Source organism: Sceloporus occidentalis, unplaced genomic scaffold (genome assembly GCF_023333645.1).
Source record: "Sceloporus occidentalis isolate IW3139 unplaced genomic scaffold, rSceOcc1.0.p SCAF_100, whole genome shotgun sequence".
Classification (NCBI taxonomy): Eukaryota; Metazoa; Chordata; class Lepidosauria; order Squamata; family Phrynosomatidae; genus Sceloporus; species Sceloporus occidentalis.
Window position 1 is genome coordinate 2,350,069 of NW_028317080.1, and position 16,163 is coordinate 2,366,231.

General features: G+C 39.4%; 1 protein-coding gene across 1 annotated transcript in view; it reads left to right on the forward strand.

Annotated features, from left to right (window-relative positions):
- Nucleotides 1-276: 276 nt before the first annotated feature.
- Nucleotides 277-16,163, forward strand: part of LOC149284053 (neutral alpha-glucosidase C-like) — a 31,111-nt gene continuing 15,224 nt past the window's right edge. Inside the window, exons 1-16 of the mRNA XM_089497229.1 lie at nt 277-404; nt 2,500-2,556; nt 2,778-2,886; nt 3,562-3,689; nt 3,984-4,166; nt 5,311-5,341; nt 6,305-6,362; nt 6,448-6,544; nt 7,736-7,916; nt 8,242-8,380; nt 9,145-9,380; nt 9,777-9,903; nt 11,040-11,119; nt 11,739-11,882; nt 12,575-12,671; nt 15,739-15,840. Of these exons, the coding sequence (XP_089353355.1) occupies nt 277-404; nt 2,500-2,556; nt 2,778-2,886; nt 3,562-3,689; nt 3,984-4,166; nt 5,311-5,341; nt 6,305-6,362; nt 6,448-6,544; nt 7,736-7,916; nt 8,242-8,380; nt 9,145-9,380; nt 9,777-9,903; nt 11,040-11,119; nt 11,739-11,882; nt 12,575-12,671; nt 15,739-15,840 (1,897 nt within the window). The remainder of the gene's footprint in view (nt 405-2,499; nt 2,557-2,777; nt 2,887-3,561; nt 3,690-3,983; nt 4,167-5,310; nt 5,342-6,304; nt 6,363-6,447; nt 6,545-7,735; nt 7,917-8,241; nt 8,381-9,144; nt 9,381-9,776; nt 9,904-11,039; nt 11,120-11,738; nt 11,883-12,574; nt 12,672-15,738; nt 15,841-16,163) is intronic.

Genomic DNA, 16,163 nt, shown 5'->3' on the forward strand with positions numbered 1-16,163 from the left:
CTGAACACAGCTGCTAAGGAAGCTGCATTGGAACAGGCTTCCAACGCTGACACGTGATCTACCATGTATGCACATAAGACCAAGAAGCAGTGCTTGGATCAGGTCATGCTCACGATAAAAGAAAGACCTCCAGTCTTGTATGACGGACGAGATGACAATAGTTGCCCGACATACTTCTTGCACGTTTTCTCACTATGTTGGAATAGTTTTGTAAAGTGACATGTACTTGGACACCCCAGATGTTTACTCACCATACGTTACATACAGGTCCACTAGATGTCACTGCTGAGGTTACAGGAACAAGTACACAACCTGGAAGAGGGGACACACAAATACACTATGAGCTCCCCAGAGTCTGCACCACTTCCTCGGCAGGCCTCTACACCAGATGACCTTCTAGGGGGGTAAGACAAGCGGGGCTATCGATGCAGGAGAGGGGGTTATTATAATAGCATTCGCCAAGCTTCATTACAGTTCAGTTTGAGTTGTAATGATCAACCTTTAACCTACTGAGTGTCAGCAAAGCATAGGTTGACTGTGATAATCAGATATCTATGTTCTCTGGTAGGACATATTGTTTAACAGCACTATATATATATATATATATATATATATATATACATACACTAGATAATAAAGCCCACGGTACCACAGACTCAGTGGACAGGATGATAATTCTTGCATATCAAAAATTTGTAAATAACGTTTGGAGTATAAACTGTTTAACTTGAGGGTACAGAGCAGCCCTGAGTTAGAGTATGAAGAATTGTTACCTTGATTGGCTTTTTCAGCTGTAGCTCTAGAAAAACTGATATACATTATCCCGGACTAAATACGGGTCGGGACAGATATATTCCAAACTTATTTAACGTCTGACCCTGACTTTTGTTTCTGTTCGGACTGGAAATTGCCTTCATTTTAAAAAGAAAGGAAAATGTATGAGTGTCCAAATCGACGCGGTATCCATACTATTGTAAACAGTGTCACCGGCCACAGGTTCTGTATCATTTATATTACCTGATATTTGCATCAACGCACGGTATGTACCGACAACCAAATGGCTTTTAGCCTAAAGGGTTAATCGCAGTAAAATTCCCTCTAGGGGGTGACACTGGTTATTAATCAATTATATTCAACAGTGTATTTTACTTTGAAGGTAAGTGGATGTTCTGCCATTAATTTAGCTTTAAAAAGCCATTGAATTCGTTACTGAGCTCTTCCATTTGAAAACAATGCAATGACATACAGTCCCTGCTCCCTCCTCTGCTGTGCCTCGCCTTACTGAGTTACCCAAGTCTGTCTTTATATATATATATATATATATATATACCGGTATATATATACATATATATATACACACTGTATGTATATATAAGTATTCTTAATGTCCTGGAACTTCATAACAAACCACAGGAAAAAACTTTTGGCATCTGAAAGGGTTTTATAAATCAAATTGGAGTACCATTGCTTAAATGTAGGGCTGCAACAACCAATGAATTTCATTATCGATTACTTGAATCGATTTTATCGATTATAAGATGAGGGTTTTTCAGAGCAAATGCTCTGAAAAATACCCCTGGTTTTATAATCCGACCTCATATAGGGGGTTATAATGCATATCGGGGGGGCACAGGGGCATATTTGGGGGGGGCAAGTGGCATATCAGAAGGCGCTATGGCATATGGTGGGTATAAGGCATATCTGGGGAGGACGGGGTGGCATATCTGGGGGATATAAGGCATATCAGGGGGCATAAGGCATATATGGTATATAAGGCATTTGTGGGGAGGGCGGAGTGGCTTATCAGGGGGGTATAAAGAATATGTGAGGAGGGCAGAGTGACATATCAGGGGGCTAAAAGACATATCTGGGAGGCGTTGTGGCAAGCCTGGGCTCCTATGTGCATACCTGGGGGGCAGGTTGGGAAATAAAAACAAGAAACAAGTTTGTTTTTAACATCCTGTTTGTTTATTAAATTATTTTAAATAAATGAAAAATGTACATTTCTTTTTTTATCCGATTAATTGGAAAAAAAATGAAAATAATCGTTAGTTGCGGTCCTACTTGAGTGTATTTGTAATAATACAAGCTTTAGGCCAGGCCAAATCTATGCTGCCTGACCCAACTATAAAAATAAGTGATTGATAAGAATTTTCAAACAAAATACCTCTTCTTAGAATGTAGCAAGGGATCAAGTGGATTTTCCTTTTGTGTGTCTTGAACTAAGTTTCCGATAAATTGCAAATGTTGAACTTGATATCTGAGTTAATCCCTTCAATTTTATAAATAAATATGTAAAAATTACTACATTAGCAGGTGTTTGAATGTTACATATGTATTTTCCCCAAATAGTAAAAAGCACATTTTTTTTTCAAGTTATGATGACATCATGGATTGAAACACCCCAGGGTTTGTAAACAGTGTAAGAAATCCAAATCCATCAGAGCTACCATTACTTTACAGAATAGTGTTTTAATACCAATATATTTGTAATTCCAGAGTTCTTGTTGAAGACAAGAGCAAATTCAAGAGTTGCAATGAGATTGGATTTTACAGGTAACAATTTAACAGTACAGTTTTTTACTTTAATCCTCAGACATACAGGTCCACTTGGGGCAGTCAGGTTATAGTAAATAAACATTTTTGGGTGAATGGCCCCAAAAAAATGCATACTGTCGGTGCAGTTTGACATTCTTTTTTTTATTTAAGGTTATTGATTATTGATATAGACAATGTCCTCAGTGATTTATTAGATATTGTGTATGCTTTCTGTACAGAAGGCAGAAATGCTTACCACCAGGTCAGTCCCTTTATCACGCTCATCTGGATACTCTGATGGTTGAGGATTCAGGTGCAACTTTTCAAATCCTTCACCAGGAAACCAAGGTGAGCATGTGTTAAACTGCCAGCCTTCTGACACTGAGATTTGTGGGTATTGTTCTCATAATGTATAACTGACTAAAACATTTTGCTCCTGGTAGATACCAGGTAGATACTGTACTTACCAACCTTCCAAGGTTCCATGCTGGGACCATTAAATGTGTATGAGGTCACTCGCCGTTCATACGATGTCACACCCTCATCACTGAGCTTTGTGTCCAAGGAGCACTCAACATGACCCCCTTTTCTCCATACTCAGTGCCCAATTTGGCCACCATGCATGAAGATGCTGCTGGCAATCCTAAGCAATGGGACATTTGTTGAGACAACAGGACATAAACTCTACCTGAAAGGAATGGACAGAGGTTTTAATGTTTTGATGGTGCCGTTTCTGAATATAGAGGTTGTCAACCTAATAATCAAAATACATAATCCGAAAGTATTGCTTTCCCAATGAGACGGAGTCACAGATATATACATCTACATGATAAGGTTCTTGACAATTAATAGAACATGGTCAAAAATGGAACCTACACAAAGGGCACTTTGTCTGTCACAATGCCCCAAAAAGAGTGGCACTAAAGGTACATGCCCCAAATATATTTTAGTTTCGGTCTCTTTCCTAGATATTACATCTTTAAGCATAAACTACACAACTAAAATGATCATGTTCCTGTGCAGGTTCCTCTACATGTAGAGTTGGTTGCATTGAAGGGTGGTATCTTCAGGCTTAAAATCAATGAGGTGTCTCCATTGAGGCCAAGATATGAGGTTCCTGATGTGTTGGTGGGAGAGCCGGCCACTGAGAGGTTAGTAGGTAAACGCTAAACAGTGCATTTTAAGCTTAGCTTGCTGTCATACACAGTGAAGGAGGTTTCATCCCCATACAGTCCAGCTCACATACATGTAAAGAAAATAAATGAAAAGACCACTGCCATGATGTAAGGTGTGATCAGGTATAAAACACTATATAAGTGGGAATTGGCAGAATTGGCCAATAGTCCCACAGTTCAAATGGCAACCAGTTTCATGTATTTTAAATGGATGTAACAAACTGTTCATTTTACTTACGTGTTTATTTATGTAATTCTCTTTCTTCTCAGGCTGGTTGTGTCCAAACGGGAATCAGGAATTGTTGTTCTGGAATATCCACATGGGGTATATAAGCTACACATCATTGCTCAGCCTTTCTCCATCTCCATAACACACAAGAACAAGCCCCTTATCAGTGTAAACTCACAGGGACTTTTGTACTTCGAACATCTGCTTTCCCCACCCAAGGAAAGGTAGGAGAACATGATTTTGTGTTATTTTGCCACGATATTAAGTGGACTTTCCACCCGCACAAAACTATGTTTAATTTTTCTGATTATTTAAACATTTTGTCAGATATATGGTTTAAACATTATGGACTATATAGCTCAGGAAAACAGAGTTCCTCCACTTGTTCTGAACCCATCACCTATGTTGACACTCTTTTCCATGGCTTCCAAGGGGGAGATGTTACAATAAACCCAAAACTAACTAAACAGTGGCTATAAAAATAGTCACATTGCTAAGCCAGTGGAACTTAACAGAAGTCAGGGAGGTGAAAAACTAGTAGAAAAGAGTAAAATCATATGCTAGATGGAAAAGCAAACTTAATGGCATATGGGTGATGATGGACGAATGCGGTTTCCTGGATATATATAGCTCTACAGCTCAGGGGACGAGTAAATAAATGAATATGAGAAATTGGCATATATCCAACTGAGAACGTGTCCGCTGTATCGTGGATATAGAAACACAGAAACATAAACAGCGGATAAGAACCATTCAGCCCATCAAGTCTGTCGGGTTTTCCCGATGTAAAGACGCAAACCTCTTATTTTAGATTCAAGATGGTCTTATGTCTATCCTGTGTGTGATTAAATTCCTTCACTTTATTATCCTCTGCTGCTTAACCTATAGCCCTAGACTACAATGTTTCATACACAAGCTTGCTTACAATGAAAGGGGAAGATCCATAGAGAATGCTTATCCAATATCTTATCTTTCCTCCATAGATTTCTTTGGTTGGCTAAGATTGAGCCATTTTATCGTGTCCCAAAGGCGATATGAAAAGGAATCATGGTGTTTGTCTAGTGGATTGGGCTAAGATAACAGATCTAGAAACATAACACACACTATTTTGAAAAGCTTCTTCCCCTGGAGGATCTCCTATGTAAGAACAATCAAAATCATCCACCTTAGACCCCTCACATTAGACCGACAATAAAATAGCTCTTCACACCAGGAAACAAGAACTCTGTTGTGAACTCACATCCGTCACTCCATATCAATTATTTGTTCAGTAAATGTGCGCATTCTGTGTTGACATTTCTTGGGTTGCGACATGATGCTTAATTCTAGTTTAATTCTATTGTTATATTTTATTTTATTTTTTCTCAGTGTGGGAAACGACTCTCAGGATTCAGCTCAGGTAAAGAGAAGAAGATATGTATATACCTTTTTTTGTAATAGGTCACTTTCTCATGTTCCATACAAACCATGGGCGTTATAACCCATCGCCAGCTGTTGCCCAGTCCTGCTATATGAAATATTCTGTTCTTGGGTTCAGAAATTTCCCAGCTGTACCTGTTTCAAGATCACATTTAGTAGACAACAGTGGTTCTTCTCTCTAGCTCAGTGGGACCTTTAGTAGTGATTGAGCCACCTGACTAGCTGAAGCCTGGCTTGGCTTCTACAGGGCTTCCTGGATCTTCCTTAATTCATTTTAAATGACCTATTTAGTAACCTGGGTCTATAGTGACCTGATTAGCTTAGGGTATTTTGGGACCCAAAGCACACTTATGAGGAAGTGTACACTGGTTGTTCCCAATAAGATTGTTGCCAGCGTTTGTAATACATTTTAATAAACCTTCCTGATTAAAGGGGGAGCACCCCATGCTTGTGTGTTGTTTTTGAGTAAAATGATATTGATTGATGGCAAGTAAAAGAACCTTGTATGCAGTAAAGAGATTCATGTGCTTCATTAATAGTTAATTTTAAGGTCTTTAAACTAAGTTGAACTTAACCTTATGGAACTCATGTATCCTTATTTCAACAGATGAGCCATGTCAGTTGGGAAAATAGCTTCATGCACACAGCTATAGAATCTCATTCTCATGTTTTTGTGTTACGTCTTTGCACCTTTTGACTGTTCCTTTAAAATGTATTTTTTGATATATATTTGAATATAAAACATTTAGCTATCTGCACTGAAAACCACAGCATAAATGAATGGATGGATGTTTAACCAACAATATCACCAAGTATTAGAGAAAAAGCGTTAAGCTGATATAACCCTGATATATTATTAAATATAAGACCCTAATTTGTTTGTACATTCCACATAGGCTTCTATATGATTCACTTGGTCTACCATTTTTTTCTTTTGTTCCAGAATGAGTCTGGACTCTGGAAAGAAAGATTTGCAAGTTTTCTGGACATTAAAGCCAATGGTAAAACTACATATTACTATACAGTAAATAAAATAAAAAATGCTCATACTGCCAATTGAACACCTTGGCAATTCATGTCACACAGGGCCAACCTCAGTGGGTCTGGATTTTTCTTTGCATGGGTTTGAATATGTATACGGAATTCCAGAACATGCAGATACTCACAGACTACAAGACACCGGGTAAGATGATTTATTCCCTACAGCCTTTGTGTTTGTGGCCTCATAAGGGTTTCCTGGATGGAACTGATTTATCGTGTATACATGTGCATTGGTGTCATTCTCAGCCGTCCTCATAAGGCAGAATAGGGCATATGCCCCAAAAGAGAAAATAATAACTTTCATGCGGCTCAGCTTCTTCTCTTGCATCTTCTTCTTCTGACTTCTTTCATGTATCTTCCACTGTCTGTCTTCTGCTTGTCTCCCTGGGTTCAGTTTTGACTGCTGGCGCGCTTCCGCAAAAGAGCCGAGCTGTTGGAGGAACGGGGGCTTCTTAGGTTACTTACGCAAAAGAGCGTAGTCACTGGGACAGCCTCTCCCTGTTTCTGCAGTTGGGAGTGAGTGTGAGCGGAAGCTCTGCTCTTTTGTGGAAATGGCCTATGTTCGAGAGAATACAGTAAGTAGTATTATTGGTTTTTTTTAATAGGGCAATTTCATATAAACAATAATACCAATCTGGTTAATTGTGACCAAAATTCCTTTTTGGTCCATGGACTAAGGACAGGTATAGGGGAGATCAAGCCAGGAGTGGGCAGAACTGGCAGGGATTGGGTAAATTTAAATACCACCCCCCACCAATCAAAAGCCAGAAGACTGCCATGGAACCGTAGCAATCACCAGCCAATTATAGAGCCTCTTCGCGAAACATGTAGAGGGACCACATATGTATGTCTAGTCATGTGAATGGTGGTCTATTCACTAAAGGGTGAGTTTGCAGGAGAATTGTGGTTTTGGCACTCTCACTTTCCTATTCATTATGAAGGGCCTGTGCCAGCAGGTTTCTCCATCTAGGGCAGCATATCCGGCATAATGCATCATTTAATGGGTGAGGACACTTTGGAGAAATATTACTAATTTAATTATGCATTATACAGGAGCAGCCAAGCTCTTCCTGTAGCTGTGGGGCTTCATAATGTTAAGGAACTGACACTACACTCTACAAGCTCTCTTGTCAACGGTCCCTTTAGTAAATAGACATCAATGTCTTGCTTACTGCCTTAAAAACTGGTAGCCAGCACTGTACTATGTATTTTTTACATGTTATCTATGGTTAGCCCTAATTCTCAATGCTGTCTTCACTGAGGCACAATCCTATTTGCCCACAATAACATTTGGTTTGGATAGGTACCTATGTCTTTTTGTTTTTACCTCTAGGGAGAGTGAGGCATATCGTCTGTACAATCTGGATGTGTTTGGGTACCGTGTAGCTGACAAAATGGGTATATATGGATCTGTGCCCCTTCTCTTGGCTCACAAACCTTCACACACTTGTGGCGTCTTCTGGCTAAACTCCTCCGAGACACTGGTGGAAATCCACTCCAAGGCAGCTCTCCAGGTGTTAAACGTACAGATAACATTGCTGCAAAGACAAAATGTGCATGTCAAGCCTAGGCTCTGGCTTTCATTCGTTATGTTTTAATCCAAAGAAAATGTAGATGATTTATAGTAGCCACCTTATCCAGAAGTACATGCAATGAGAATCAGGTTATGATGAATATAAAATAACGCACAGTTTGGGCCAATACCAAAAGTAAAGGAGCAGCCAGACAATCTATATGTTATATGGTAAAGTGTTTAAGATCAATCACACATTGCGTACTTGAATGTAATTTGGGAATAAAGTGCTCCAGACTTAACATCTTTATCTGTTCTTCTCCAAGGCTTCAGCGCGCACACAAAAGCAGAGAGCCATCCCCCAGTTAAATGTCAGATGGATGTCCGAGAGTGGAATAGTGGATGCGTTCCTGATGATGGGCCCTACGCCTCAGGATGTGTTCAAACAGTATGCACAGTTGACAGGTAATTGTCTTAATTATTGTTCCGAGCTAACAAAGCAAGGAATCAGCGCACGCCCAACAAATGGTACTTGAGGACACTATATGGCCATATATTGCTTAGCCCACCTCTTAGCTACATTAAAGTACCCCAATCTCTGCGAGTCCCGTCCTACCATGGATCTAAGGAGTTAAACCAGAGCATTGCGTGCCATGGAGCTGAATCAGTGCGACTATGCTGCCTTTTAATCCACGGAGACTATCCTGCAATGTAAAGCAATCTCCAGACTCAATCAATTAGGCCCCTGTTTGGTAAAATGGAGGGCTTATTTTGCGGAACCTGCAAATATACACAAAAAGTAAAACACACCCAAAAAAGCAGTTTAATAAACATTTTGAAGAGTTGCTGAAATTACCCATCTGTACATACAAGTAAGCAACAAATTAGTGTATACCTCCACCAGTTACGCCACTCAATAAATCTACAACATTTTGTGATTACTAACCCCAAAAATATACAATATATATAAAATATTTTAGGTTTACGGCAGTAGATTTATATTTGGAGAAGTAATAGAGTCCTAATACAACAAAATCATTGAAAAAATGGGTTGGTGCACGAACACAAAGAAATTCTATACATTGTGCTATCAAAATTGCCGGCAAATGACCCTTTATGTAATGGTTTAGTTTATATCTATATGTTAACTTATTTATCATACATGTTGAATCTCTTGAAACCAGGCACACCGGATTGTGGGGTTTACAGTAGAATTATGTGTATTTTAGGCACTCAGTCGCTCCCTCCGCGATTCTCTCTGGGATATCACCAGTGCCGCTGGAACTATGAGGATGAAGCCGATGTGGAGGCAGTGGATTCAGGCTTTGATGAACACAACATCCCCTATGATGTCATCTGGTTAGATATCGAGCACACTGACGGGAAGCGGTATTTTACCTGGGATCCGGAGAGATTCCACAGTCCAGAACGGATGCAGGAAAAACTACGCGAGAAAAGACGCAAGGTAAGAAACCCAAGCCTATAAGGATTAGAAAGCCAGCCGGTCGTTTCTAACATGCATTAAAAATGGTCCGTAGCCTGTACATCAATTTTCAGGATCCTTAAACTTGTCCAAACTTGATCAAGTTTCTCTTTATACAATCAGCATTACAGTATGCCTATTTTATGTATGAAAATAACTAAAAGTCACATTTTAAAGAGTTGTGTGCGTATGGAACGCTGGCAGCCTCAGGAGTTGAAGGAGCCTATTGGTAACAAAAGGAAGGCTGGTTTTAGTACCCCTTTAAATTGAAACATAGTATCTGTATACATAAGATTTTTTTTGTCTATGGACATTACTGAAAATGTTGCTGTTTTGCCGTCCCTATTCACATTTTAAAAAGCCTTCTTTGCATTTTAGCTGGTTGTCATTTCTGATCCTCACGTTAAGGTCGATCCAAATTATACTTTGTATACTTTAGCCAAAGATAAAGGATTCTTTGTGAAGACGAGAGAAGGACAGGACTTTGTGGGAAACTGTTGGCCAGGTGAGAAGTATGCCTTATTCTTTTCTAAGGTTATATAACCCACCTTACAGCAGAGTTGGCAGCAGGCAAGCATTAAGGGTACCGGGTATTCACGCAGATTCACCTCATGCCCTCTCCAATAACAAACGTACAACAAACATTATATAAAGTCCTCTTTCTAAAATGTCAGTTGATTCATAGTAATTACATATACAATAACCCATATTGCAATTGCATGTAAACATTTCTTTATGTTGACTTTGCATTTTACACTTTTGGTATTTGAACAATGACAATATCAGGCTGTGAACCCCGTCATCTTCAGCCAGCTTGAAGTGTCAGGTGGACAGCCCCGGCTCATCACTTTAAATAGATTATTTTATAATGTGCAACTGATTATAATAATTATCAACTCTTTCTCTCTCTCTCTCTCTCTCTCTACATATTACATATTCTAGTTGTTAAAAACATAACCCTTTAGGTGTTACGTAATTTAAAGGTACAGCAGCACTACATTTTAAGTTACATTTGATGTTAAATGTAATATGTTGATCATGCCACCAAGTTTCACCCGTGCACCCAAAGTGTGCCAATATTCCAAGGTTTTCTTCCCCTTTCTCAACAGGCAAGCCTAATTATGATCGGCATATTACATATTTCATTTTCAGTGTGGGTCTGTCCGGAACCAGATTTTAAATAGCTAGTAAGCTTAAAGAAAAATAAACCATATATCCTTCAAGATCATCCTTTTTTAAGATAAAGAAGAAAAAACTTTTAAATAAAATTTGGATTTGTCAAGAATGAAATTCTTTACCGGCTCCATGGGCAGTCAGAATAACTCCCTTGATTAACAAATACTATGTGTAATTAAGACCCTTTCTTACCAAATGTAATCCAGTCTATTCTTAAAGGTCTCCACAGTACGTGTGGTCCATAGGAGTCCATTCCAGAGCTTTATTGTGTAAGATTGAATTGTGGCCCCTTCTAATTGTGTTAAGTGGCCTCCTGTTACTTGCATTGTCTATGGGGTGATTTCCCTTGCAGGGTAACTGGACTAATCCCACTTTTGCATCAGTGTTTGGTTAAGACCTACAACTCGTGTGAGGTTGCGGCGCTCCAGCCTTGCTCTAATCTCTAAAGTTTTCCTTTTGGTTCAGGTTCCTCTAGTTACTTGGATTTCACAAACCCGGCTGCACGAGACTGGTATTCATCTCAATTTGCGCTAGATGTCTATAAAGTAAGTGCCATTATGATTATGTCACCATTATATTATGATCTGTATCTTTATTTTGCTAACAAAACATTTCAAGAGAACTTGTAATGGAATCTGCTCATTCCTACCATGCCCTATGGCAGGTCTATTTATTAGGAAATGAACCTGGTTATTTACTTCTACTGGAAATCGTATGAACTAATGCTATAGCCAAGCAAATCCTGGCTAATAGGTACAGCTTAGAGCCTTTGCTTTCCCTTCCATTGGCTAGGCTGTTAGCCACTTGCCTTGGGAGCTTCCCTACAGCTGACTCAGGTCAGCACCCTTGGCTTTTTTATGGAGGCTGTATTGTTTTAGGCTAGCCCCCAAAGTGTAAATGGGCTGATTAGAGAGATCTGAGATCTCCCTTGTAACCGCTCCATTGAGTACCAGCACATTGGGGATCCTGATCTACCCCCCCGATTTTGTGGCTGTGGCTTGGACAGAAAACGTCTCTGTCAGTTGCTGTTGTTTAGAACATAGGCCCTTTGCGGCTGAGTGTTTTGCTCTACTTTTAGGATAGTAAGCGAAGTACAAATTAGCAGAGCAGGTAGTGTTGGACAAATGATCATCTGATGTCCCATTGTGTCAAACTTTGTACTAGGGGTCCACAAATATCTTGTTTGTATGGAATGATATGAACGAGCCCTCTGTGTTTGAGGAATCGGAGGTCACGATGCCGAAGTCTGCATTGCATCACCAAGGCTGGGAGCACCGAGACGTCCATAACCTCTATGGATTCTACCAGGTACAGAAGACACTGATGTGTAAAATAAAATGTAAAGGTTGTGCATAGCTCGCCTTGATTTGATGAATTCATGTTTCAAAAAATCCTGTTTTTTAATGCCTACTGGAGATTTTATATGGACGCTAGTGCTTTTTTTGCCACATGCATTCGATTTTTCAACCGCAGTTTAATATTCTGAAAGATAACAAGATGAGACATAACCTAACAGGGCTGTTAAATCAGTTTTAACGAGAAAACAATTTTAAAGCGCAATATATGAGACATTTTACCAGATTATAAATTACTTTTCAAAAATGTTGCACTGTCCGCTTTTATAAAACTGTTCTAATTTTTGCAATGTAATGTAATGTTTCCAGGCTGCTGCAAATCAGCTACTTGCATGTGTTCTAGCTCTGTTATCTTAGCCCTGACTCCATATTATACCGTCGCGTGGGAAACAATGGTTTTCGTCATGGACACTATGACTAATGAAAGAGGAACAGACTTTATCAGCATTGACTTTAAAATATTTATGAAACTGTGTTAAAGATTGATGAAGTAACTAGTACATGTCTGGCGAGACTTCTGTCCCTCAAGCAACAGTGTTACATCATATATTTTTTTTGCACGTGGCTCCTAATAATTACTACAACAAGCTCTCCAACATTTGTGAACGTAGTGCTCAATTACATATTATTTTTTTGTTCCTGTAGCAAATGTCCACTTCAGAAGGTTTGACTCAGCGGTCCGGAGGTCAAGAAAGACCGTTTGTACTTACAAGGTCTTTTTTTGCAGGTTCCCAGAGATATGGTAGGTTTCTGGATTTTCACGTTAGACATGTTCATTTTCAGCTGAGGCATCTAAGCTATGGTGTAAAGTGAGCATTACATGTATAATTTAACAGAAAACAGTTCTAGGTTTAATGCTTGGATTACCAAATGTACAGAAGCCGTTCATTCATTTCCCCTTTGGCACTTTAATTCAAGTAAGAATTGAAGCAGACCTGTCACTTTTCCAAAACCCTACATCCAGTCTTGTGAAAGTACACCCTTTTTGAATTCTATGGTTTTACATATTTGGACATAATAACTGAGATGGCTCCAGCCTGACTGCCAAACAAAGATATCCCAGGCATGAACTCCATTGTGTGAACTAATCCCATTAACAGGATTGCTGCCAGGTGGAGATTCAGTAGCTAAAAGGGAATTAAGGTTGGGTTGTCTACATGTACCTGTTTTTCAATGGTAATGCAATTATGTGGATATATAAGGTTATGTTTTACAACAATAAAATGTTTAATTTGTTCTTCACAATCCTTTTGTGATCTAAGACAAGGATCCATCTATTAGCCTCCTGAGGCTGGAGACTATCCTAGGGACAGACGAAGGGTTCATAGGGTATCTATAGCCCTAACTAAGCAACTTGTTACAATAATTCATTATTGTCAGGTCTAACAATTAGGTAAATACACTCTGAGATGAACAACGCATGTCATATTATACATATTATACATAGCCATGTGAGAAAAACTAAGTCAATCTTTACTGCTTCCATATGAATTATGATACTAAGAAGAAGGCAGATGCTGCTTATCAAGTGCCTTTGACTTATTGATCATCAGCAAGTGTGACCACCTCTATAAAAGCAGTTTGCTGGTCTGGAGCATTCAGGTGTGTATTTACACAATGGCAATGATGAGATACATAATCAAAGATCTCAGAGAAGCTATAGTTGCTGCCCATCAATCTGAGAAAGGTTATAAGGCCATTTCCGTAGTCCATCATTCTACAGTGAGAAAGATTATTCAAAAGTGGAAAACATTCAAGACAGTTGCCAATCTTCCCAGTAGTGGACCTCCCATCAAATTCACCCCAAGATCAGACATTGCAATGCTCAGGGAAATTGCCAAAAAACCTAAGAGTTACACCTCAGGTTCTACAGGCCTCAGTTAGCATGTTACATGTTAAAGTTCATGACAATAAAATTAGAAAAAGATAGAACAGAAATGTTTTTTTTGAAGGTTTGCCAGGAGAAAGCCTCTTCTCTCTAAAAAGATCATGGCAGCACAGCTTAGGTTTGCAAAGTTACATCTGAACAAACCACAGGACATCTGGAACAATGTCCATTGGACTGACAAGACCGAATTGGAGATGTTTGGCCATAATGAACCGCGGCACATTCGGTGAAAACCAAACACAGCACATCAGCACAAACACCTCATACCAACTGTCAAGCACAGGCTTATTTTGCAGTCACAGGACCTGGGAACCTTGCAGTCATTGAGTTGACCATGAACTCCTCTATATACCAAAGTATTCTAGAGTCAAATGTGAGGCCATCTGCCCATCTAAAGCCTAACTTGGGTCATGCAACAGAACAATGATCTCAAGCACACCAGAAAATCTACAACAGAATCAAAGGCCCAGTCAAAGTCCAGACCTCATGGCTTGAGAAAAACCCTATTAGGTTGAAACGTCGCCACGCCACTCCTGTGGAAATAAAACTACACTAATGTATTCACATGGCTGAGCACCTAGTGATTCTTTGCTACATTTGAGGGTGTTGGGTGGTAACCCTACTCGTGCAATTAAGGTGCTGTCTGACCGTCTCAGAAGTATGTAAAGTCCAGACCTCAACCTGGTTAAAATGCTGAGGTGGGACCTTAAGAAAGCAACGTTGTAAAGAGGAGTGGGCCAAAATTCCTCCATAATGGTGTGAGAGACTGATAAAGTCACACAGAAAACGATTACAAGTTATTGGTGCGAAAGGTGGTTTTACAAGCTATTGGATCATAAGGTTTTTCTCACACATAACTTCTCCATTTTGGCATTTTGGACATCGTCCAACTACCCTTGCTGCTTAACATCCAGCAAATAACATTTATCAGCTCAGTATTGCCCTTTAACCAACTATCACTGCCCCGTAGGTTAACTGAGGTGAACCACTTTGGGCATTATTGCCGGGCAAACGTTAACTCTCTTGGCAATGGAATTTAAAAATCTACGTGCAGAGTGAAGTCTGTGCCAGCTGGCTCTCCGTACCTTCTCTACCGACCACTTCTGTGTCCCTGTCTTCTTTCCCGCAGTTTTGCTTCTTCTCTTGCCTTTTCTTGTTCTTGTCTTTCTTTGTCAGCTTCTTCTTGGTATCAGCTCTGTTAACCAGGCCTCCTGCAGTGCTTCCTCAAAAGCGCAGTGTCTCTGTGTACTCCCTCTCCCCCGTTTGGAGGAATGGGGGAATGCGGAAGCGCTCCAGAAGGACTGGTCAATGGAGCTGATACCGGGGAGAAGTGGACGAGGAAAGAAGACAGAAAAACAATATAAGACAAGAGATAAAGTGAGTTGCGGGAAAGGAGAGATGCAAAAGTGATCAGCAGAGAAGGTTGGGAGACTCAGCCAGCACAGACTTCACCTCTCTCGCTGCTGTCCCTGCCAGATGTGCACTTGGTATGTACTTGGTACCTGGTCCAAAAAAATAGACTACATAAAACATACATTTACACATTATTTATATATATAAAATGTTTGTGTATATGTTTCACTGTTCCTTTTTCCTTCCTTGCTTTTACCGCACAATGTCAGCTTAACTCGCAAATACAATATTCATATTATTCTCCGATTGCCTTCAAAAGCCTTATTTTCCAACATTTAATTTTCTAGATATAATTGTTTACCAATTGATGCAAAATAGACTCCCAACTGCAATTGACTTTAATATTAGGCTGGTCTGTTCTTTTTTAGCAAGTCTTTATTATTTTAATAGTGGGTATATAGCTGCTTTGCTAGCTGTTCTGTGCAATGGTGGACAATGAATAACCCCCTTCCTGTTACATCGTTCTTTTTGATTTTGTGTAAATCATTATATTTGTATCTTATGTTAGGTGCTGTTTGGACTGGAGACAACAAGGCAGAATGGGACTACCTGAAAATCTCCATTCCAATGCTGCTCACCCTGAATGTGACCGGGATTTCCTTCTGTGGAGGTAAGTGGCAAGGCATTCATGTATTTGTAATAATTTTTTAAAAATATCTCATTAGTCTAGAACTTAAACCTGTTTTGGTAATGGTTTCCATACTAGATGTTTATCAAATTCTGAATAGCACTTTCAAAAAAAAATCAATCTAGGAGACCTAACAAAAACACACATACATTTCATTCAGCTATTTCCCAGAATTAAAATGTGTTCTTTGCACAAACTTTTTGATTTTGATTAGGATTTGTTGAGCAAACTGTTTTTGTATAATGGATTAACAGATAATTTGAGGTCAGTATCAGTCAAGGCGAGGACACTAGCCAGGTTCTGTA